Below are 23,582 nucleotides of genomic sequence, written 5' to 3' on the forward strand. Positions count from 1 at the left end.
GGCCTCCCACAGTGCTGGGTTTACAGGTGTGAGCCACCTTAAACAAGATCCCATCCTTGAACAAGAAATATGGTGTATTACTTGCTTGGGCTGCCATGACAAAATACACAGAGACTTGGGGGCTTAAACAATAGACATTTATTTTCTCATAGTTCTGGAGGCAGGTACAGGCAAGGTAGATTTATTCTGAGGCTACTTGTCTGGGTTTGTAGGTGGCTGCTCTCTCGCTGTGTGCTCAGGTGACCTCTTCTTTGGGCATGAGAGGGGACGAGGTCTTGGTGTCTTTTTTTATGAGGACACCAGTCCCTCAGATCGGCATCCCACTCTTATGACCTCATTAAACCTTAATTGCTTCTTTAGAGGCCCTATCTCCAAATATAGCCACACTAGGGGTTAGAGTTTCCCACATATGAGTTTTGGGACTCAAACATTGAGTCCATAACATGGTTAAGGTGCCTTCATTCTCTACCATAAATAACAAGCTAAATGTACTAGACACACCTGTTCCCCATAAATATATTGGTAACATTTCATTAGATATTAAAGCTGAGGATGAAATTCTATAGCATAGTACTTTTTATTCCAGAGGGCTCAGAGAATATTCTCTCTATGCCTAAAGATATTTATGTTTCATATAAAAGAGGTGACTGGTGCCAGGTGCGGTGGCTCATGCCTGTAATCCCAGCACTTTGGGAGGCTGAGGCAGGCGGATCACGAGGTCAGGAGTTTGAGACCAGCCTGACCAACATGGTGAAACCCCGTCTCTACTAAAAATACCAAAATTAGCCAGGCGTGGTGGCGCTCACCTGTAAACCCAGCTAATCAGGAAGCTGAGACAGGAGAATCGCTTGAACCCGGGAGGTGGAGGTTGCAGTGAGCCGAGATTGTGCCACTGCACTCCAGCCTGGGGGATAGAGCGAGACTCCGTCTCAAAAAAAGAAAAAAATAAATAAAAAAAAAGAGGTGACTGACAGAAATATTGTGCTGAAGTATATTGTGTATCTAGACTGTTTCTTTTTGAACCAGAATAGGTTCAGAGAGGCTTCTTGTAGACTATTTCTACACCAAGCATTTAACTGCTAGTCTAGAATTAATTAAACCCAGGGTTGACAGACAGTCCTTCTCAAGAGAAAAGATACTCTGTGTAGAGAAACTTCTCCTGCCAGTGTGAAAGAAGCCAAAAGTTTTGGGGTAAACAGCAGCTTTTAAACAGACTTTGGGGCCGGGCACGGTGGCTCATGCTTGTAATCCCAGCACTTTGGGAGGCTGAGGAGGGCGGATTATTTGAGGTCAGGAGTTTCAGACCAGCCTGGCCAACATGGTGAAACCCTGTCTCTACTAAAAATACAAAAATTAGCCGGGCCTGGTGGCACGCACCTGTAGTCCCAGCTGCTCAGGAGACACAGGTTGCAGTGAGCCAAGATCATGCCACTGCACTCCAGCCTGGGCGACAGAGCGAGACTCCACCTCAAAAAAAAAAAAAAAAAAGAGAGAGACTTTGGGGCCAGATGCAATGGCTCACGCCTATAATCCCAACATTTTTGGGAGGCTGAGGTAGGAGGATCGCTTGAGCCCAGGAGTTTGAGATCAGCCTGGGCAACATAGGGAGACCCTGTCTCTACGAAAAAAAAAAAAAGTAATCGTGGTGGGGGGTGGCACGTGCCTTGTAATCCTAGCTACTCAGGAGGCTGAGGTGGGAGGATCACTTGAGCCTAGAAGTTTGAGGCTGCAGCGAGCCATGATCGTGCCACTGCACTCCAGTCTTGGTGACCAGAGTGAGTCCCTGTCTCAAAAAAGAAAGAAAGAAAGAAACTTTGGCCAGAGTTATATCATTACTTTGAGAAAAGCACCCAAGGTATTGGTTTTGCAGATTGTGCGGAGTCATTAAGAAAAGGAACAGGCACTTCTGCTTCTAGCCAAAATTAATTAACAGGGACCAAATGTAACTTCCCATCTGAAACAGCCAAAAAATCCCAGACTATGTAAGTGAAACAAAGGTTTTAAAGACACTGGATATCAGGCAATGTAGGACAGTGGCCCCTGAGAAATGGGAAATAAACAAGGTGAGCCCTATGACTGTCCCAGCTCACTGCCGTGATAAGGGATAGAGTTTCCAGGCCATAGCACAGAGAGGAGGAATTGAGGTGAAATCTGGTAGACTCCTTGAATCGAATACATTTCTTTGTCATAATATTGTACTATAGTTTTGCAATACGTTATTATGGGGGGAATTTGGCAAAAGGATACACTAATCTCTCTGTGTTCTTTTCTCTTCTTTTCTCGATGGGAAGGTGGGGGTGGGGACAGGGTCTTGCTCTGTTGCCCAGGCTGGAGTACAGTGGTGTGATCACACCCATTGCAGCCTTGACCTCCTGGGCTCAATCGATCCTCCCACCTCAGCCTCCTGAGTAGCTGGGACTACAGGTGTGTGCCACGGGGAAAAATACACTGTATTAACACCAGTGAAAAGAAAGCTGGGGTAGCTATATAAATATCACACAATTTAGATTCCAGAGCAAAAAATATATAATGGAAAAGAAGGCCATTCCATAATGATAAAGCAGTCAATTAATCAAGAGAACATAACAATGCTAAACACTTATGTACCTGGCCAGGTGTGGTGGCTCACGCCTGTAATCTCAGCACTTTGGGAGGCCAAGATAGGTGGATCACCTGAGGTCAGGAGTTCGAGACCAGCCTGGCCAACATGGTGAAACCCCGTCTGTACTAAAAATACAAAAATTAGCCAGGTGTGGTGGCGCATACCTGTAGTCCTAGCTACTCGGGAGGCTGAGGCAGGAGAATCGCTTGAATCCGGGAGGCAGAGGTTGCAGTGAGCCGATATCACGCCACTGCACTCCAGCCTGGGTTGACAGAGTGAGACTCAGTCTCAAAAAAATAAAAAATAAAAATAAAAAAAACAAAAGACACTTATGCACCTAAAACAGAGCTTCAAATTACATGAAGCAAAGCCAACAGAATTGCAGGGAGAAATAGATTTCAATTCCCCTCTTTCAAAAGCTGATAGAGCAAGTAAGCTAAAAAATATCAACAAGGATTTAGTTGATGTGAACAACATTGTATTAGTTTGCTAGGGCTACCATAACTAAATACCACAGACTGAATGGCTTAAACAACAGAAATTTATTTTCTTCTCATTCTAAAGCTGGAAGTTCAAGATCAAGGTGTCAGCAGCTTTTGTTCCTCCTGAGCCCTTGCTCCTTGGCTTACAGATGGCCACCTTCTTGCTGTGTCCTCACACGGCCTTTTTTTGTGCACTCGTGCCCCTGCTGTCTCTTTCTCATCTTTTTTTTTTTTTTTTTGGGTGGGGGGTCAAGTTCTCACTCTGTCACCCAGGCTGAAGTGCAATCATATCTCACTGTAACCTCAAAGTCCTGGGCTCAAGTGATCCTCCCACCTCAGCCTCCTGGGAAGCAGGGACTAGAGGTGCACACCCCAATGCCCAGCTAATTAATTTTTTTTTTTGTAGAGATGGGACCTCACTATGTTGCCCAGGTTGGTCTTCAACTCCTGGTCTCAAGTGATTCTCCCACCTCGCTGCCCAAGGTGCTGGGATTACAGGTGTGAGTCACTCCACCCCACCTCTTCCTCTTCATTTTTTTTTTGTTTGTTTTTGAATTTTGCTCTTGTCGCCCAGGCTACAGTGCAATAGCGCGATCTTGGCTCACTGCAACCTCTGCCTCCTGGGTTCAAGGGATTCTCCTGCCTCGGCCTCCCAAAGTGCTGGGATTACAGGTGTGAGCCACTACGCCCAGCCTTCCTCTTCTTACAAGAACACCAATTCTATTGGATTAGGACCCCACCATTATGAACTCATTTAACCTTAATTTCCTCTTTTAAAGGCCCTATCTCAAAATACAGTCACACTGGGGGTTAAGGCTTCAACATGTAATTTTTGGGGAAACACAATTTAGTCCATAACAAACACTACTGGCCAGCACTGGCTGACCTGGGTACCTGCAGGCCACCAGGATTGCTAAAACATCTGTTGATGCTGTGACTGAACCTTCTGAAATGAAACTAGACTTCATTTTGGATTATTTGGGTGTTTATTCTTGTGTAATCTTATCAGTGTCCTTGAACTTGGATCATTCAATAAGTACTGCCAAGGGACATAGATATTTGCTTTGATACTTTAATAATTTCAGTGGTGATGACAGTGATAACAGGAACAGTTAATAAGTACTACACAGTCACTATGCATCAGGCATTCTGTAAAGTTTGATGCAGATTAGTTCACAGAATCTTACAAGAACCCTATGGTGAAAATACTTTTAGAAAATATTAAAGATGTTAAAGCCTATAATCAGTTGACTTAAAGTTAAAAAAAATTAAAGATGAAACAGACACCAAGAGAAGAAACAGCTTGTCCAAGATCGCACAGTTATTAATACATAGCAGGACCTGAGGATATTCACACACTCTAACTAGATAAGTGGTCAAGTATTAAGGCATTCTGGGTAACTTCAGAATTGATTTTCTCATACCACATCATGGTAGGCAACATTTACATGGGTGACAAAAACTATTGCAAGCTATTTTATACTATATACAGAGAGGACTACATATTATATCAATAATGATATAGCAAAGACAACATGTGGTTCACTTATCCAGAAAAAATGAAAATTATTTGGAGTATATTTGAAATTTCATTTACAATAATTTTATAAATTGAATCAAAATTTATTAAATATAGATGATGTAAACCAACAGATATTACACTTTTTTTTCTCCTACGATGGGTGGTGAAATCTACTGTGGGTCAGTGTATATGTGCTTGGAATAAATGTGTAAACCTTGAGAAAATTTTTACAAAGTGTATTTCTGATTGAAACCAAAAGAAGACATTTCAGAATTCCTTGTTTGGTGGAAATGCTTTTTGTTTCTTTGTTTAATTAATTACACTTTAAAAATAATTGCTGACCATACTGAATTGCAATCCCTACCAAGGGAGCTACCAGGGAGGGAGAGAGGTGTCTGTCACTGTCCATGGCATCTTAAAGGTGGCCCCCACTGCTCAGTGTTTGTTTATGGGTTCATATTGATCCCTTTGCTTAACTAGTAAATATTTTCCTATTTGAGAAATAATCATACTTAGCACAGAATGTCCTCATCAGAGTAAATCTTTAATAATAAAATTATACGACTGTTATTTGATTTAATCATGTTTTTCCACTCATCTGATCCTTGGGTTTGGAAATGGAAAATATATCAGCCTGCACTTTTTTTTTTTTTTAAAGGAGTCTTGCTGTGTCGCCCAGGCTAGAGTGCAGTGGCGTGATCTTGGCTCACTGCAAACTCTGCCTCCCGGGTTCACACCATTCTCCTGCCTCAGCCTCCTGAGTAGCTGGGACTACAGGTGTCCACCACCACGCCCGGCTAATTTTTTTTGTATTTTTAATAGAGAAGGGGTTTCACCTGTGTTAGCCAGGATGGTCTCGATCTCCTGACCTCGTGATCCACCCGCCTCGGCCTCCCAAAGTCAGCCTGCACTTTTGTTTAATTTTATGAAAATATGGAGGTACCCTATATAACATATAATGAACTTTAAAAAAATAATTAAACAGGCCGGGCGTGCTGGCTCACGTCTGTAATCCTAGCACTTTGTGAGGCCAAGGCAGGCATATTGCCTGAGCTCAGGAGTTCGAGACTAGCCTGGGCAACATGGTGAAACCCCGTCTCACTAAAATACAAAATATTAACCGGGCGTGGTGGCGCACGCTGTAGTCCCAGCTACTCGGGAGGCTGAGGCAGGAGAATGCTGTGAACCCGGGAGGCAGAGCTTGCACTGAGCCGAGATCTCACCACTGTACTCCAGCCTGGGCGACAGAGCGAGACTGTTTCCAAAAACAAACAAACAAACAAACAAAACAAAACAAAACAAAACAAAAACAACAAAAAAAACCCCCAAAACTCTGTCTGTTAAATGGTGTGTTTTTCATAGGGATAGCAAATTGAAATTACTACTCAATGAATTTTGCTAAGAAAGACTTTTTAATAAGAACAGTTAAAAAGTCATGGTTAAATTCACTTACTTGTAAATTTCCTACACCTCTCCCCCGAGGGTTGTATATTAAAAATCCCTTCTAGGAATGTACAGAAGTGGAAACTTCCACACTCTACTTTTATTAAGGATTTCGATGGAACAATTACTGTTGCCTCATCACTAATTTAAAAGCAACATTAAGTTCCTTGTTTGTAGCCGGTCTCAGGCCCACACACCTCCCATTGGCCACCTCCTGTGCATAGCTATTGGTCTGTCAGTGGCTCCGTGGTGAAGTAGAGCCTATCAATGCCCAGGGTATCCCAAGGCCCGCCTTCTACTGCACTGCTATTGGCAGATCTCGCTGCCTGTTGGGGGGGCCTGTTGCGGAGAGAGGCTCCCTGGGTTGGCAGAGCGGAGCTGGTGGTTGAGGGGCCTGAGTCAAACCTGTGTTCCCGGTCTCAGAGAAATGTGCATGCACGGTCAACTCCCCCGAAATGAACAGCTGAGAGGGCGGCGGTGGGATGGGGTCCCAGAGATGGCGCTCTCCAGGCCGCAGCAGGGGCCGGTGAGGTCGGCGGCTTTGGAAAATGAGAGTCGCACGTTTTAGAGGAGGTCCCCAGGCACGCAGGACTGCTGGGTGGATCTGGGATTCCTTAAGGAGGTGCCCATGGCCCGCACCCTTGTTAAACACTTTTTATCAAACGAAGTCCTGGAGCACTCTCTCCTTTTCCCCTCTGGTTAGGGCAGCCTGAACCTTAATGTCCTCAGCTATAAAAGTAGCATTACAACGGCAGTCGGTGAACACTTCAGATTTTAAAAATTTTTCAGACATATTTCTGAGACTTTAAAATGAACAACAATAAAAACCAACAAGTACTTTGATAACTTTACATTTTTTTCCAGATGGATAATTACAAGGGGGATGTCAGAAAACTATAATCAACTAGTTTGGGTTTTAATTTTTGTCTTAATACATGGTACTTCCAATGGTTTAAATATGGTGGTGATGATAATGACAAAAAATCAAAAAGGCCAGGCGCTGTGACATGCGTCTGTGGTCCCAGCTTTCTGGGAGGATGGCTTGAGCCCAGGAGGTCGAGGCCGCAGTGAGCTGTGATTGCACCACTGCACTCCAGCCTGGGTGACAGAGCCAGACTCTGTCGCAAAACAAAAGAAAACCAAACCTAAATCACTTTAAAGGACTTCATGCTTTAAAGTGTCAGGTACCTGTAAGGCACTTGGCTGAAGTGCCAGTTGAGATGGGTGTGAAGTGAGTCTATGAGTCCTTGGGGGAGAAAGCATTGCCTTTGAGTGGGCTGTGTCCCCTACCCTTCCCCTCCTTCCCCCATCCTGCAAAAGCAATGAGCTTTTGCTGGCATTTTTCTCATCTTTTTGTAAACGTTGAACGATGGAGCCAGAGGTCTGTCTTCAAATACTGCCTAGAAATTAAAGTTTTTAAACAAATTAAATATTTAAGTGAATTGAAATGTAAAATGCACTCCCCTATTCCCCTCCCCAAAGCCCCTCACTGAGCTCCAAACAGGAGTTGTTCCTGACCCCACTGGCACTGAGGTGTTTGCCAGGGCTCCTGCAGTGGGAGATGGAGATTCAGGGTCTAGGGATTTAATTTCAGAAAAAAGAATTTTTTCAAAATAATTTCTCTAACCAATAAGAATTTGTAAGAAACAAATGTTTAGAATTATGTTTGTGGCCTTCTTCTTCTTTTTTTTTTTTTTTGCCATGCAGTTCTTATTCTGGTATATTACACATAAAGCAAAATATATCCATTTTCAGTGTAGAGTTCAATGAGGCTGGGCAAGGTGGCTCATGCCTGTAATCCCAGCACTTTGGGAGGCCGAGGTGGGAGGATCACTTGAGCCCAGGAGTTTAAGAACAGCCTGGGCAACATAGTGAGACTCCATCTCCACAGAAAATTTTAAAAATTAGCTGAGTGTGGTGGTGCATGCCTGTAATCCCAGCTACTTGGGAGGCCGAGGTGGGAGAATTACTTAAGCCCAGGAGGTCAAGGCGCAGTGAGCCATGACCGTGCCACTGCACTCCAGTCTGGGTGACAGAGCCAGACTCTGTCTCAAAAATAAAAAAAGATAATAATAAAAATAGAGTTCAATGAGTTCTGACAAATGCATACAGAACATTCCAATCACCTGCAAAAGTTCTTTAATGCACTTCCCAGTCATTCTCCCTCAAAACAACATCTAATGTGATTTCCTTCACTATAGATTAGTTTTGCCTGGTTTAGATTTCATATGGGTGGAATACAGTATTTCTCTTTTGTGTCTGGCTTTTTTCATTTTGCCCCATGTCTACGAGATTCATCTATGCTCTTCCTATATGTCAGTAATTTATTCCCTTTCATTGCTGAGTAGTATTCCATAATCCCATTGTTGTATTTTTTCGTCAGTTCTGTTTCTGGACACCTGGGCTGTTTCCAGTTTTTTGCTATTAAGAAAAAGCTAATCTGAACATTTGCATACAAGTTTTTGTGCAGACATATTGTAATAGTAGCATGTTGTAGCTGGCTCACCAGAGCGGATTTTGTGCATCTCTTTTAAATCTGGTTCAGCGACTGTCATATTGGTAGCCTGAAATAAGCCATGGGGACAGTACAAATTAGAGCTATTTTCTTCCTGGAGCGTTGGTTGTTAAACATTTACCAGCACACCATTGGACATGTGTTTTCATTTCTCTAGAGTAAATACCTAGGAGTGAGATTGCTGGATTGATTGCATGGCAGGTCTATGTTTAATTTTATATGAAACTGCCAAACTGTTTCTAAAGTGCTTGTGCCACTTTACACTCCCAATAGCAATGTATGAAAGTTCCAATTGCTCTACATTATCATCAATACATAGTATTGTCAGTCTTTTTAATTTTATCCATTGGAGTTGGGCATGGTGGCTCATGCCTGTAATCCTAGAGTGTTGGGAGAACGAGGCCAGGAGCTCGACACCAGCCTGGGCAACGTAGTGAGATCCTGTCTCTAAAAAAAAAAAAAAATTTTTTTTTAGCCATTAAATGGTGAAGATCCGAATAGAAAAGTGGAGTTGGGGCCAGGTGTGGTGGCTCAAGCCTGTAATCCCAGCACTTTGGGAGGCCGAGGTGGGCAGATCACTTGAGGTCAGGAGTTTCAGAGCAGCCTGGCCAACATAGTGAAATCCCGTCTCTACTAAAAATATAAAAATTAGCCGGGCATGGTCGTGGGCGCCTGTAGTCCCAGCTACTTGGGAGGCTGAGGCAGGAGAATCACTTGAACCCAGGAGGCGGAGGTTGCAGTGAGCCAAGATCTTGCCACTGTACTCCAGCCTGGGTGACAGAGCAAGGCTCTGTCTCAAAAAAAAAAAAAAACAAAAAAGAAAGAAAAGAAAAGAAAAGGGGAGTTGGGAAATGGAAATTATATGGGAGGCCAGTAGGCAGAACTTCTGTCTTCCTTCTTATAGACAGAGAAAGCCATGTGATAAATACAGATTGAAATATGTTGAGGCCCCCCCTCACCTATGACCTTCCTCTGATCTTTCCCATTACATTGCCAAAGGATGCTAAATCTCCAAACAGGAGAATGCAGTCACTTGAAACACAACAGGCCATTCATGGTGTTGGGGAAATAATGAAAAAGAGAATCTCGTGCCAACCCAATGAATCCTCTCCACAAAGTAGACAAGAATGAAAAGTTTTTTTTTGTTTTTTGTTTTATTGAGACAGGGTCACTCTGTCACCCAGGCTGGAGTGCAAGTGGCAAGTGGCGTGATCTCGGCTCACTGCAATCTCTGTCTCCTGGGTTCAAGTGATTCTCCTGCCTCAGCATTCTAGGTAGCTGGGATTACAGGCGCGCGCCACCGCGCCCAACTGACTTTTTTTTTTTTTTTGCATTTTTAGTAAAGATGGGGTTTCGCCATGTTGGCCAGGCTGGTCTCGAACTCCTGGCCTCAAGTGATCCGCCCGCCTTGGCCTCCCAAAGTGCTGGGATTACAGGCATCAGTCACCGCACCCGGCAGGAATGGAAAGTTTTATAACTGAATAAGCATTACACCAGACTGTGATGCACATCACAAACAATCTGCTACAGAGGTTTCAAAGACAGAAAGAAATCTCATCCGTTTATGTAGCAGGCAGATACAGCCCATTACAAACATATTCTCAAACAATAACTTGTGCTCAAGAAACTTGACGGCACCATTTGGTACACATACTTCATCCCAAATTCACCTGGTAATTAGGGTGGCTATCTGTGTTAGTTAATTGCCTTTATCCAAAGGAAAACGAAAACTCATATCTCTATGACAAGCAGGTAATAACTTGAAGCCAGGCACGCAGATCAAATTCCCACGAAGACAGGGAAAGACAGGGGTGCTATTTTCATTGATGTTTACATTTCAAAGAGATGGCTACAAGGCTCTTAAGAAAAACATTCCGGGGATGTAAAACTGGCAAGAGATTTAGCTTTTTAAAGGACTTACATACATCTCAAAGGGACAGAGAAAATTTTACAGTTACAAGTTTTCTAAAGGAAATGCTCTAAGAGAGACGTCTTTCTCTTTTGACACCAGGGAAAATTCGATCTTTAAAAATTTGTGTTTACCCCACAATACCTCCACACATTGACTGGCATCGTGCTCCCTTCCAGGTCCGCACTTCCCTCTTCACCTGGCCACCTGTGACTAGTTTTTCATAGTCCTAATCAACCCCATTCCTAAAGGAAGCCTCCCAGACAGCAGGCCGCCCCTCCTAGGCCCAGTCCCCCAGCCCCCGCCACACCAGAGACCCGCTGTCCTCAAAGGCTATGAACTACAGTCTCCTAGAGCTGGTGAACATCGCCGATCATTTGTTCTGATTCCAACCCATTTCAAAGATGGTAAAACTGAGACACGGGAAAAATCATAAAAGGGTGCTTAGGGCACTGGCCCAAAAAGGGTACTTAAGGATTTCTCCGCCCAGATGCCAAAGCCCTAAGGTCAGCCCCAAATGACCCGTGTTCTGCTTTATACGTCTATGCCACTGTTGGGGTTAAAGCCCTAGGCACGCAGGTCTTGCCTCAACTGCGCCTGCGCGAGTCAGGACGTGCGCTTGTCCCAGATCTTGGCGTTTCAGGCGGCCCCTCCTAATCCGGAACACGACTCACATTTCGTTGGTCTTGCCTTGACAGACGTGACCCTGATCCAATAAGGGTGGAAGGCTGAGTCCCGCAGAGCCAATAACGAGAGTCCGAGAGGCGACGGAGGCGGACTCTGTGAGGAAACAAGAAGAGAGGCCCAAGATGGAGGCGGCGGTGGCTGTAGCGGCGTGACAGGTGAGGGCGGGCCCGGGAGGGCTCGGTTTCTGGAGCGGCTGCCGGGCACGGGCAGGGAGCCCGGACCGAAAGCTCAGCTCCAGGATGGCTGCGCCTGGGCCCCGGCGTTCCCTGCCCGGAACCGGAGGAGTGGTTTGACCCGGGGCGAGACCATCGTCGACAGCGGGGGTGGGGTGGGTAACAGGAATAGGCGGGCAAGGCTGCGGGTGATGGTTTCGCCCGCTGCTAGTGGTGGTGCGCCTGCGCAGAGCCGGAAGCCCTTTGGTAGGCGGGACCCGACCGAGTGGTGCCGGGATTCCGTCTTAACCCCCGCTAAGGTGTCCAATGACCTTTCCTTACCAACTGCGGGGAGTGTGTGGAAACGCGGTTCACTCCCCGGTTTCCTTATTCTGGATCAGTGTCTGACCGCCCCCGCCGGGAGAATGTCAGGATTCTCGCCTCTGTAACCGCCTTCCATGATCCCTCATTCAGTTTAGACCAGTAATATGCCTGTGACCCCTCACAAGTTGTCAAGGAGAATTTTGGAGCTCCCTCTTTACCTCCATTTTTCTCCCCGCAACACCATACCTTCCTTCTCCTTTTGCTATGACAATGTCTGGTGGTCCACCATTACCTCCCCAGTTCGGCTAAATGTCTGGTCATTTCCATTTCCACCCTTCTCCCCATTACAGTCCCTAGTGACGCCTGTTACATCTCCCTTCCGCATAGTATGTAGTGACCCCCCCCCCACCATGAATTCCTCATCATAGAGGCTTGGGACTTCCATTAGCCACCTAACAACGGTGTCTGTGGTCCTAACATCAACATTATACCCCAGGGCTTAGGGATGTCCACAGTGCCCTTTAAGGACATGTTTGGTGCAACCTCCATCTTCCCCAAACTAAGGGCAGTATCTGATAATCCTCTCTTTCCCATCACCCTGCCTGCGACTCCTCCCTCACCACAGTATCTGGCATTTCCCCCGTTCTCTGTTAAAAAACCAGGACACTTTGGGAGGCTGAGGCGGGTGGATCACCTGAGGTCAGGAGTTCGAGACCAGCCTGGCCAACATGGTGAAACCCCGTCTCTACTAAAAATACAAAAAATTAGCCGGGCGTGGTGGCACACGCCTGTAGTTCCAGCTACTCAGGAGGCTGAGGCGGGAGAATGGCTTCAACTTGGGAGGTGGAGGTTGCGGTGAGCTGAGACCATGCCATTGCACTCCAGCCTGGGCAACAAGAGCGAAACTCTGTCAAAAAAAAAAAAAAACAGAAAAGAAAAAAAAAAAACAAACCCAGGACATTCTGTTCGTGCTTCTTATGTACCTGACAGCTCAGTGCAGTGTGTACTGACTTCCCCATTGGTCCCCAGCACAGAGTCTTGTGTGCTCCTGTACCTTCCAAGACAGTATGCTCTGTCCCCCTTCCCTGTTATCTCCCCTGCAACCCTGTGCAGTGAAGCTGAGACCTTGGCACTCAAGAGTGAGACAAGCAACAGGAGGGCCTGAGCAGAGAAGGAACTGGAAGGACTTCAGATGTGAGCAGGATCTCTTGGACTGTCGTGTGAAAATTAGGCTGCAGGGGGCGACAAGAGCCTGGACTTTGAATTTTATTTTGTCCCCTGCCACTTTGCTTCTAGACTATCATTATTGGACCTCTGAATTCTTCTGTCTGCCTTCTTGTAGGAGCCCCATGGCACCTGCCCAGCCCCACCTCAGCCCATCTTGACAAAATCTAAGGCTCCATGGAGCCACCACGGGGCCCCCCTGCCAATGGGGCCGAGCCATCCCGGGCAGTGGGCACCGTCAAAGTATACCTGCCCAACAAGCAACGCACGGTGGTGAGTCATGGAAGCGAAATGGCAGGGGCTGTGGATGGACCCAGTTGTAACTCTGGGATCAAAAGGGTGACAACGGTTGGGGGAGGCCTTTGCAGAAGGATGGGAACATCAGCTGCGGCTTCTGTTGGGCATTGAGGACCCCTACATCTGCACATACACACAGGTGACTGTCCGGGATGGCATGAGTGTCTACGACTCTCTAGACAAGGCCCTGAAGGTGCGGGGTCTAAATCAGGACTGCTGTGTGGTCTACCGACTCATCAAGGGGTGAGTGTGGCAGCCCCACGCCCACCCACTGGGTGTCCCACCTCCCATCCCCTCCTCAGTCATTTGATTCCTTCTGTACTTTATCGCAGAGTCTTCCATTAGTCTTCCCTTAGTCTTTAGTCCCCCCTTATCTGCAGGGTACATGTTCCAAGACCCCCAGTGGATGCTTGAAACCATAGATAGTACCGAACCCAATTGCTATGAGTCGGAACATGTTTCTATTCTTGTCTTCTACCCATAAATGTAATGCCTTCTCCGTCTTAACTAAGCACGTATCATGCACTCCGGCCATCACTTTTGCAGTTTGAGGTATGACATCAAAACTAGCATGAATTTATTTTTCCTTCTTCACAATTCCAAAGATGGAAGATTCTTTCTTACAGTAGATCTCAGCAGCCTCAGCATATGATTTTCTTTTAAGTCAAGAACTTTTACCTTTTTGCTTAAAGGAAGCACTTTACAGCTTCTCTTTGGCATGTCCGAATTGCCACCAACACTACTCTTGTGCTTTTGGGCCATTATTAAGTAAAATGGCAGTCACTTGAAGACAGCCACTATGATATTGAGTCAGTTGTTTGATAACTGAGCAGGCTACTAAGTGATGGGCGGTAGCGTAGACAGTGTGGATCTGCTAGATAAAGAGGTGATTCACATCCTGGGTGGGATGGTGCAGGATTTCATCACGCTACTCAGAATGCACGTAATTTAAAACTTATGAATTGTTTATTTCTGCAATTTTCAATTTAATACTTTCCCACCCGGTTGACCACAGGTAACTGAAACCATGGAGAGTGAAACCACAGATAAGGGAGGACTACTGTAGTTCAAGTAATCTATGAGTTCATCCATCTTTTGTTTTGTTACTTCATTGGTTTATTGGCCTGTAAGGTCAGCAACTCATTCTCCCCTGGCCCCCAAGTCCTCACCCTGGTCCATCACTTCTGCCCAGATTTCATCTATTTTGTCCTTTCACGATGTCATGACTTCATCAGCTCTCTTCTTCCTCATTTTCCCCATTCTCTGTCTGCTGAGTTGGGTCTTGCTGACTTTATTTATTCCTCTCTCGTGGGGTTCCTTAATTTATGATGCAGTTCACACACTGCACTTTATTTGTTGTTTCAGTGCCTCCTCAGCCCCCTTTTCAGGGGCTGGCTTAGCGCTTCTAAGATGTAGTTGTTTAGTTTCATTTGCTTCTCCCCTTCCGTTTCAGAGCATGGACTCTTCACACCATCCTGCCTCTCATTACCCTTGTGGCCCAGGGCCAGTCACTTTATCCCTCTGAGCCTGTTTCCCCATCTGTAAAGTTGGGGCAAGGATAGTGACTAATTTCTAGAGTTGCTGTGATGAGAATTAAACATGCCAGACATGACCCTGTGGGTAGCAGGCTTGGAGGGACTTGTGGGGGTTCCCTGCCTCCCCATGGCCCCTACCCAACCTCCCACTCATTCCTTTCCATGCCCCCTGCAGACGAAAGACGGTCACTGCCTGGGACACAGCCATTGCTCCCCTGGATGGCGAGGAGCTCATTGTCGAGGTCCTTGAAGATGTCCCGCTGACCATGCACAATTTTGTGAGTGCAGGGTGGACGGTGGGGGTGGACCATGGTGGGGGGGTGTCCTTGACCAGGTCTCAAACTTCCCTGCTCTGTGGCATCAGGTACGGAAGACCTTCTTCAGCCTGGCGTTCTGTGACTTCTGCCTTAAGTTTCTGTTCCATGGCTTCCGTTGCCAAACCTGTGGCTACAAGTTCCACCAGCATTGTTCCTCCAAGGTCCCCACAGTCTGTGTTGACATGAGTACCAACCGCCAACAGTGAGCCCAGCCTGGGGTGGGTGGGGGGATGGGGAGCACAGAGGCCCAGCCACAAGGCCCTTACAGACAGCTGACCCGTGTCCCCTTGCTTTATACCCTTCATGCCCTCAAGGTTCTACCACAGTGTCCAGGATTTGTCCGGAGGCTCCAGACAGCATGAGGCTCCCTCGAACCGCCCCCTGAATGAGTTGCTAACCCCCCAGGGTCCCAGGTAGGGATGCCTTAGCTGAAGAGCTGCTGGGGGAGAAAAAGATCTTGGGGCTCTTGTAGACCACGAGCCATACTTTATTCATTTGTTTACTTGACAAACATTTATTGAGCACCTACAAGTGTGAGTAAGGGCATGAAACTGGGACCTTGGGCAAGTCACCTCATTTCTCTGGGCCTCAGTTTTCTCATCTGTAAAGAGGGGATGATGATACTTTCTACCATATAAGGTTCTGGTGAGGCTTAAATGAGTTAAGACATGTTCAGTGCCTAGAACAGGATCTGGTACAGTGTAAATAATCAATTTTTTTATTATTAATTATAAATATATTTATAAGCATCTAACTACTTTGCTAATTCTAGTATAATCATACTCAAGCCTTTCCATTTTGAAATACGTATTATTTTATCATAAATTACTTCCCTTTTATTGCTTTTTTATGTTAAATATTATATAAAACTATAGCTATATTAAAATATATTATTGCTCTAATATATATTTTATGATGTGCATATTTTATGGTATATTTATGTTATTGTATCATGTTGTATTACATAATTTTATATAATGTAGAACATCATACATGTTTATATGATACATAAAATAAAGTTAGGGTATTATTTTAAATTATGAGTGTATGTGCATTAATTACCTTTGAGTTTCATTTCAGGATAGTGAAGGGAACATTAACATATTTTTGTAACTTTACAATATGTTTAGCATATATCATATGTATAACATGTATGTATAACAATATGGTAATATGTATATTTTAAAACATTGCCATTTTTATATAGATGATACATATTATATAACATTTGAAGAGTACATGTAATTATAATATATAATTATAAAATATGATACATTACCCTTTCCCCACTATTTGTGTGGCCTGCTATCCTGCCTTTAGGCGTTTACTCCATTGTCATCTCCTCCTCAGAGAAACCTTTCCTGACACTTTCTAGGAACACTTTGTGTCTCCTTATTTTGCTTTACTATTTTTCTTTATTGCACCTATCACCATCAGGCATATTATATATTTGTTTTTTATTTCAGCCCCACCAGGGCAAGAACTGTTATTTTGTTTTACAGTTTTATCTCCATCACCTAGAATGGTATCTGGCACACAGCAGGCACTCAATAAATGTTTCTTGAAGCAATGAATAATAGTACTGCCAGTGGACATTCGCTCTGTGTGAGCCAAATGCATGTTTATGGCTGGGGGTGGGGTGGGGGGCTTTCTCGGTTCTCTGATTCCTGGCAGTGATTTCACAGCCTTTCCCCTGGCAGCCCCCGCACCCAGCACTGTGACCCGGAGCACTTCCCCTTCCCTGCCCCAGCCAATGCCCCCCTACAGCGCATCCGCTCCACGTCCACTCCCAACGTCCATATGGTCAGCACCACGGCCCCCATGGACTCCAACCTCATCCAGGTTGGTGCTGTGGGGGACAATGCCGGGGACCACAGGGCAGAGGGTAGAGCCATCCCTGTTGGCCTCCGTGCCCTCTTTTTGACTCCTGTCCCTCTTCTTCTAGCTCACTGGCCAGAGTTTCAGCACTGATGGTGAGTCCCCTGTGCCTGCACCCTGAGCCCCGCCGCCCCACTTACCTCCACTCACATCCTCTCTGCAACTGCAGCTGCCGGTAGTAGAGGAGGTAGTGATGGAACCCCCCGGGGGAGCCCCAGCCCAGCCAGCGTGTCCTCGGGGAGGAAGTCCCCACATTCCAAGTCACCAGCAGAGCAGCGCGAGCGGAAGTCCTTGGCCGATGACAAGAAGAAAGTGGTATGCTCGAGGGGGATCCTTTTGGGGCCACCAAGGCTGAGTGACGTGGGATGAGGGATGTGGGCAGGCCTCTTAGATGCCACCCATCTGGCCCACAGAAGAACCTGGGGTACCGGGACTCAGGCTATTACTGGGAGGTACCACCCAGTGAGGTGCAGCTGCTGAAGAGGATCGGGACGGGCTCGTTTGGCACCGTGTTTCGAGGGCGGTGGCATGGCGATGTGGCCGTGAAGGTGCTCAAGGTGTCCCAGCCCACAGCTGAGCAGGCCCAGGCTTTCAAGAATGAGATGCAGGTGCTCAGGTGAGGTGGCATGTGTGCGTGGATGGGGGTGGCAGGCCCGGCCTTGGCATCTCTCTGGGAAAAGGCCATGCTTGGAGTGCTTCCTGGACATCACCTGTGTTTGTGTTGTTAAACCATCATCAGAAGTTGTTTCTCTCTGAAGGGTGTCCCTTTCCCCTCTGGGAAATGAGTATGTTTAGAGGACCTGTGATCATGCAGTTGTTTGTGTTTGGGTTATTAATGAATGGTTCTGCCTCCAAAATGTGAGTCTTCTCATTTGCCTGCTGCGAACTGGGTCTGTGTGTGGGCCACCATTCTTGTTACTGCATTGCCAGGAAGGCTTCCATCTTTCCTTCCCCTCTGCTTGGGCTACAATGGTAATGTTCTGTTTATAGTGTTGGTTCTTGTTATTCATTAATTCTAATACCTTGATTTAAACAATATTATCATCATCACCATAATCTAATCATTGCTTAATTATTATAATTGCTGTAATATGTAATCAATACAGTATTCATCTAGTCACGCTAAGAAAGCCAGGTGTCTCCTTTTTGCTGCTATAGTTACTATGTAGCATAGTACTGTATACCTATATACTATAGGTAGTGCTGGATAGCGTCTACCAACCCTGGGGATGTTGGCATTGGCTTTTCCTCTGTGTCAGATGGGCACAATTATGTTACAGAGAATAAGGTAGCTAATGCAATGATCAGTTTTACAGTTGAGGAACATGAGGCCCAGAGAGGTTAAATGTCCTTCCCAAGGTTGTACCTTGAGTACCTGGTGAGGCCTAGATTTGAACATGAGTCCAGACTCCAAGCTCTTTACCTCTAAGCTTCTCATGCTGCTGAACAGGCTCTAATCATCATATATTACCAATGTTTTAATCCTGCATCTATCCATATTATATTGATACATCAGTTAGGAAGGCTGGCATTCTGCTTTCTCATCTGTGAGATGGTCACAGACCCAGGTAATGGTCAGAGTCAGAGGGGTGGGGGATGTTAATGATTAGAAATGCTGCTGTAGGCAGGGAGGGGGAGGGGCAGCAATTCCTCCCTCCTGCTTTTGTTGGGAGACTCGGATGGGGAAGCTCCACATATAAGCCCACAGCAGAGAATCATAGCCCAGTAAACACATCTCACAAATTCATGGAATCTGGCAATGCTTTGGTCCTGAGTGCCCCAAAAGACAGGGTGAAAATAAATGACCGAGGAAGGTAAAGAACAGTGCCACTCCTGATGCTCGGTAAGTGACAGTTGCTATTTTTCCTCCCCACCTCTGACACTGCCCTCCCTGCCTGCAGGAAGACAAGACATGTCAACATCTTGCTGTTTATGGGCTTCATGACCCGGCCGGGATTTGCCATCATCACACAGTGGTGTGAGGGCTCCAGCCTCTACCATCACCTGCATGTGGCCGACACACGCTTCGACATGGTCCAGCTCATCGACGTGGCCCGGCAGACTGCCCAGGGCATGGAGTGAGCCTCCCAGCCTGGGGAGGGGTGGGGGGAAAGGGTGGGGGAAATGAGGTAACCCCCAGCCAATCCGCCACCTGCCTCCACCCCCACAGCTACCTCCATGCCAAGAACATCATCCACCGAGATCTCAAGTCTAACAGTATCTATCTGTCCCTGGGCTGGGGTTGAGTGGGGGTGTCAAGGGCTTAGAAGGATGCCTCTTGTGGGGGTTCTGGGAATTACAAGGGAGGGGCATGTGTCCCAGAGCTCCTTGCCAGGTGGCAGAGCTATGGCCAGCCAGGGGGCTTTAATGGCAGTCTCTTAGAAGTCAGAGGTGTGGCTGGTTCAGGTACTATTCTTGGGGACTCTGGTTAGAGTCTGATGTCTGACAGTTGTGGAGGGCATTATGGTCAACATCAGAGGCATAGTGGGTTTGGGTGCCCTCCGAGGGGCTTCCTGTTCAGGAGTCACAGCGGGGCTGAGTGTGGGCGGCATTAGCAGGCGTTCCCTGCCCACGTCAAGGTTGTGGATAGTTTGCTTGATATTAAGGGGCTCCTGGTCAGGATCAGAGGGATGAGTGGTATAGGGGCACCAATGGGAACCTCCGAGGCAGGGTGAGAGGCATGGCTATTAGGAGTCCCTGTAGTGGTCCTTGACGCTGGCGGACATCTTCCTACATGAGGGGCTCACGGTGAAGATCGGTGACTTTGGCTTGGCCACAGTGAAGACTCGATGGAGCGGGGCCCAGCCCTTGGAGCAGCCCTCAGGATCTGTGCTGTGGATGGTGAGTTGGGCCAGGCTGGATGGGGGGCACATGGGGACGTGGGCTCCGGGATTGGGGTGTGTGGGGCCAAGTGGGGACGGGGATGCCTGTGCCAGATGTGGGTGTCTGGACTCCTCACGTCCCACCTCGTGGGGGTGGCTCTGAGTTGTACCCTGTGTGGCCAGTGGGATCTGGGACTGTGGACCAGCCATTTGCTGACCTCCATGGTCCCCCTGCCCGGTCTGGCCTGTTGTAGGCAGCTGAGGTGATCCGTATGCAGGACCCGAACCCCTACAGCTTCCAGTCAGACGTCTATGCCTACGGGGTTGTGCTCTACGAGCTTATGACTGGCTCACTGCCTTACAGCCACATTGGCTGCCGTGACCAGGTGAGCCCCACACCTTACCCACAGTTCCCTGGGCTGAGGGATCCCCTCAGGCATCCATACCCCACATCCCCTCCTTTGCACTGATAAATGCCACACTTTCCCCAGAAACCTAAAATTTTCTAGGATAAGGACTCCCAGAATCCCTTGGGCTCCAGACACTTAGAATAAATTCTCTGGGTCTCCCCTACCCCAACTTCCCTCTTCTCACATCCACAGCCCTCTGGGACAAAAATCTTTGAAGTCCAAAATGCCCCGAATCTCCATACCTAGAATCCCCCGAGCCCCCCAAATACCCCAAAGCCCTCTGTATCCCTAGACGCCTATAGTCGTCTGCTCTGGGTACTCAAAATCCCCCAGATCCTCAAAGCCCAGATCTCATTTCTCCCAGCATCCCATTTCTCCCCAGAAACAGAACCCCTTTGTGCTTCTGGAATAGTCATGGACACCCACAGTCACCTAGGCCTTGGGTATCTAGCAGGCCCCAGGGCCGGGATACCTAGAACCCTCTAGGCCCCAGACCCCCACGGAAGTACAAGCTCCCCCAGACCCAGAACTCCATGTTTTCCCGAGACTCAGTACTTTCCAGGTCCCTAAGCCTCCTAGAAACCCGTGGGCCTATAATCCTCTGAGCCCCAGATACCTACAATCCTTGACAACCCCCAATTTAAATCCCTCTGTTCTGAAAGCAGAGAATCCTCCCAAGTCCTCAAGGACAGAGAATCCTCTGGGCCTTGATACTGACAGTACCCCAGCTCACTAAAAATGAACCTTCCAGGTCCCTCAATACAAAATTCCTTGGGCCTCCCAGCCCCTGACCCCAGATCACCCCTTTCCTGCCCCCCTCTGCCCCCAGATTATCTTTATGGTGGGCCGTGGCTATCTGTCCCCGGACCTCAGCAAAATCTCCAGCAACTGCCCCAAGGCCATGCGGCGCCTGCTGTCTGACTGCCTCAAGTTCCAGCGGGAGGAGCGGCCCCTCTTCCCCCAGGTGGGCTGGGTAGGGGGCTGGACACCTTGGGTGGGTGACTCTGGGATAGAGGAAGACTGAGATGGAGGCAGATGTGAATATGAAAGCTCAGAGGTATAGTGTGTGTGTGTGTGTGTGTGTGTGTGTGTGTGTGTGTGTTTCGCCATGAGGCTGGGACTGTTGGGTGTGTGTGTGTGTGTGTGTGTGTGTGTGTGTGTGTGTGTGTGTGTGTTTCGCCATGAGGCTGGGGCTGTTGGGATGCCCACAGGGCTCTGGACACCCCTCCTCACCCCCACCTGCCCTCAGATCCTGGCCACAATTGAGCTGCTGCAACGGTCACTCCCCAAGATTGAGCGGAGTGCCTCGGAACCCTCCTTGCACCGCACCCAGGCCGATGAGTTGCCTGCCTGCCTACTCAGCGCAGCCCGCCTTGTGCCTTAGGCCCCGCCCAAGCCACCAGGGAGCCAATCTCAGCCCTCCACGCCAAGGAGCCTTGCCCACCAGCCAATCAATGTTCGTCTCTGCCCTGATGCTGCCTCAGGATCCCCCATTCCCCACCCTGGGAGATGAGGGGGTCCCCATGTGCTTTTCCAGTTCTTCTGGAATTGGGGGACCCCTGCCAAAGACTGAGCCCCCTGTCTCCTCCATCATTTGGTTTCCTCTTGGCTTTGGGGATACTTCTAAATTTTGGGAGCTCCTCCATCTCCAATGGCTGGGATTTGTGGCAGGGATTCCACTCAGAACCTCTCTGGAATTTGTGCCTGATGTGCCTTCCACTGGATTTTGGGGTTCCCAGCACCCCATGTGGATTTTGGGGGTCCCTTTTGTGTCTCCCCCGCCATTCAAGGACTCCTCTCTTTCTTCACCAAGAAGCACAGAATTCTGCTGGGCCTTTGCTTGTTTATTTTGTTTCCCGACTCTTCTCTTGGGGTTCAGAGCCGCTGAGGGGTGGGGTGAGTCCAGGCAAGGAGTGAAGGTAAGGGGGAGGTGCGGACCACATAAACAGCGTCACTGCACGCATCACCACAGGCGGCACGATGAACGAGGACCACATATGCCAAGCACGGCACAAAAGGAGGCCACGTCAGTCACAGACACAGACATCACAGCAAAGGTGGGGAAGCGGAGACCACTGGCCTTCCGTGTGCAAAGGATTCTGGGAAGATGGGTGGAGTTTGCATATTTAAAGACAGCTGTCAGAGGCAGGAAACTGGGGAGGGGGTCCCTGGGGGAACCGAGGGGTCCTGGAAGTGGGAGGAGCTCCCAAGGTATTGAATGAGGTTGAGGGGAGCTGGTGAAGGGAAATCCTTGTGGGGCTAGGTGTTGGGTGGCATTTGAAGATGTGGATCTTCAGAGGGATGGAAGATCCATGGGAAGGGGCTCAACAGTAGGGGTTTCTTGAGGATTTGGAAAATTATGATGGGAAATAGGTGTGCTGGAGAGATTTGGGACCAAAAATAGGGTTTTCCAGGAACTTCAGGGCTCCAGGAAGGGATTCTGCAATGGGTTGCCTGGTATTTGGGCACTTCCAGGAAGGAAAACGCCCTCTGGGGAAACCAGGGGTGGAGGTCTTCAGGAATGTGGAGGTTCTAAAACAGAAGTAGATCCTGAAGTGACCACGAGTGGGGTTCTAAAAGGACTTGGGGATTCCACATGTGAGAACCGGATTTAGGGCCAGGAGGAGTCAGGTTTCTCAAGGTACTCAGGGATCTTGAGGAATGAGAGGTGGAATCTTGGAGAACCGGGAGATGGGTTCTCAAGGGATTTGGAGACTCCAAAAGTGAGAAATGGATTCAGGGCCCAGAGAAGGGTTGCCCAGGGATTTTGGGGTTCTCAGAGTGGGGTATCAGTCGGAGAAGAGGCTGGCGAAAGACTTCCTCAGGCTGCGGATGGTCTCAGCTTTCACCTCGTCCTGGCTAAGGCTGGGCCTGGGCGGGGCTGGCTCTGGAAGGTTGAAGGCATTGGTCAGAGACTGGGATTTGCTAGAGAGAGACAAGGTGGAGGCGTGGGAGGAAGGGGGAAGAGGAAGGGGAGGAAGGGGAGAGAAACACAACGTTACCCCAGGCCCAGCCCCAGCCCTGCCCCTCTGATCCTGGGGCTGTGCCTGTGACCTCCCCACCTGCCACCATGGGCCTGGACCCTAACAGGTTCTCAAGGCTGGGAGCACTCAGGTGGAGTGGGTGGAGTCCTGGGCCAGGGAGGCGAGATCTGGGACAGGCTGGGAGGACTTGGATCCAGGGTGAAGTGTGGGATTCGTGGCAAGAGTCCTGGGCAGAACCTTCTCTGTGAATTCTTGGCTAGTTTGATACAAAGGGGAAGATGAGCAGGGAGGTTTCCAATCTAAGGGTGAGGTGTCTAGGAGGGCATAGAAAGGGCTTGGACCAAGGACAGGCTGTTGGGCAAGTGAGCCTAAGGCAGAGCAGCTGGGTGGGGCAGGGAGGACGTCTGAGCTGGGATGGGAGTTGGAATGGACCAGAAAAGGCAGATGGGTGATGATTCGCGGGGAGACTGAGATGGGCC

At 48.0% G+C, this 23,582-nt stretch overlaps 2 protein-coding genes across 5 annotated transcripts in view; one reads left to right on the forward strand and one right to left on the reverse strand.

Moving 5' to 3' along the window:
- Positions 1-11,010: 11,010 nt before the first annotated feature.
- Positions 11,011-21,952, forward strand: ARAF (A-Raf proto-oncogene, serine/threonine kinase). Of its 3 annotated transcripts, none has more exons than XM_008964549.5 (16): positions 11,011-11,315; positions 12,979-13,133; positions 13,297-13,400; positions 14,868-14,970; positions 15,057-15,211; positions 15,324-15,422; positions 16,695-16,851; positions 16,955-16,982; positions 17,057-17,202; positions 17,301-17,503; positions 18,789-18,965; positions 19,058-19,104; positions 19,610-19,728; positions 19,964-20,095; positions 20,949-21,083; positions 21,369-21,952. In XM_008964549.5, the coding sequence occupies exons 2-16, from the start codon at positions 13,038-13,040 to the stop codon at positions 21,501-21,503; spliced, it is 1,836 nt and encodes a 611-aa protein (XP_008962797.1). In that variant the 5' UTR covers positions 11,011-11,315; positions 12,979-13,037; the 3' UTR covers positions 21,504-21,952. The 3 variants fall into 3 exon arrangements, with proteins under 3 accessions (XP_008962797.1, XP_008962798.1, XP_034806255.1); XM_008964550.5 differs by having other exon boundaries at positions 11,013-11,315; positions 16,710-16,851; XM_034950364.3 differs by lacking the exons at positions 11,011-11,315; positions 12,979-13,133; positions 13,297-13,400 and adding an exon at positions 13,489-14,228.
- SYN1 (synapsin I) overlaps positions 21,943-23,582 on the reverse strand; it is a 48,048-nt gene continuing 46,408 nt past the window's right edge. Inside the window, exon 13 of one of the 2 annotated variants that reach the window (XM_034950363.2) lies at positions 21,943-23,006. In XM_034950363.2, the coding sequence (XP_034806254.1) occupies positions 22,979-23,006 (28 nt within the window). In that variant the 3' untranslated portion in view covers positions 21,943-22,978. Of the gene's footprint in view, positions 23,045-23,582 lie in introns of both variants that reach the window. The other variant, XM_034950362.2, reaches the window with a different exon arrangement.

The sequence above is a fragment of the Pan paniscus genome, chromosome X (assembly GCF_029289425.2).
Source record: "Pan paniscus chromosome X, NHGRI_mPanPan1-v2.0_pri, whole genome shotgun sequence".
Lineage (NCBI taxonomy): Eukaryota > Metazoa > Chordata > Mammalia > Primates > Hominidae > Pan > Pan paniscus.

Excerpts from the sequence above, each read along its gene's own strand:
- ARAF (XM_008964549.5), top strand. The coding sequence starts at position 13,038 with ATGGAGCCACCACGGGGCCCCCCTGCCAATGGGGCCGAGCCATCCCGG. Across the intron at positions 20,096-20,948 it reads ACATTGGCTGCCGTGACCAG|ATTATCTTTATGGTGGGCCG; the intron begins GTGAGCCCCACA and ends CTCTGCCCCCAG. Across the intron at positions 21,084-21,368 it reads AGCGGCCCCTCTTCCCCCAG|ATCCTGGCCACAATTGAGCT; the intron begins GTGGGCTGGGTA and ends ACCTGCCCTCAG.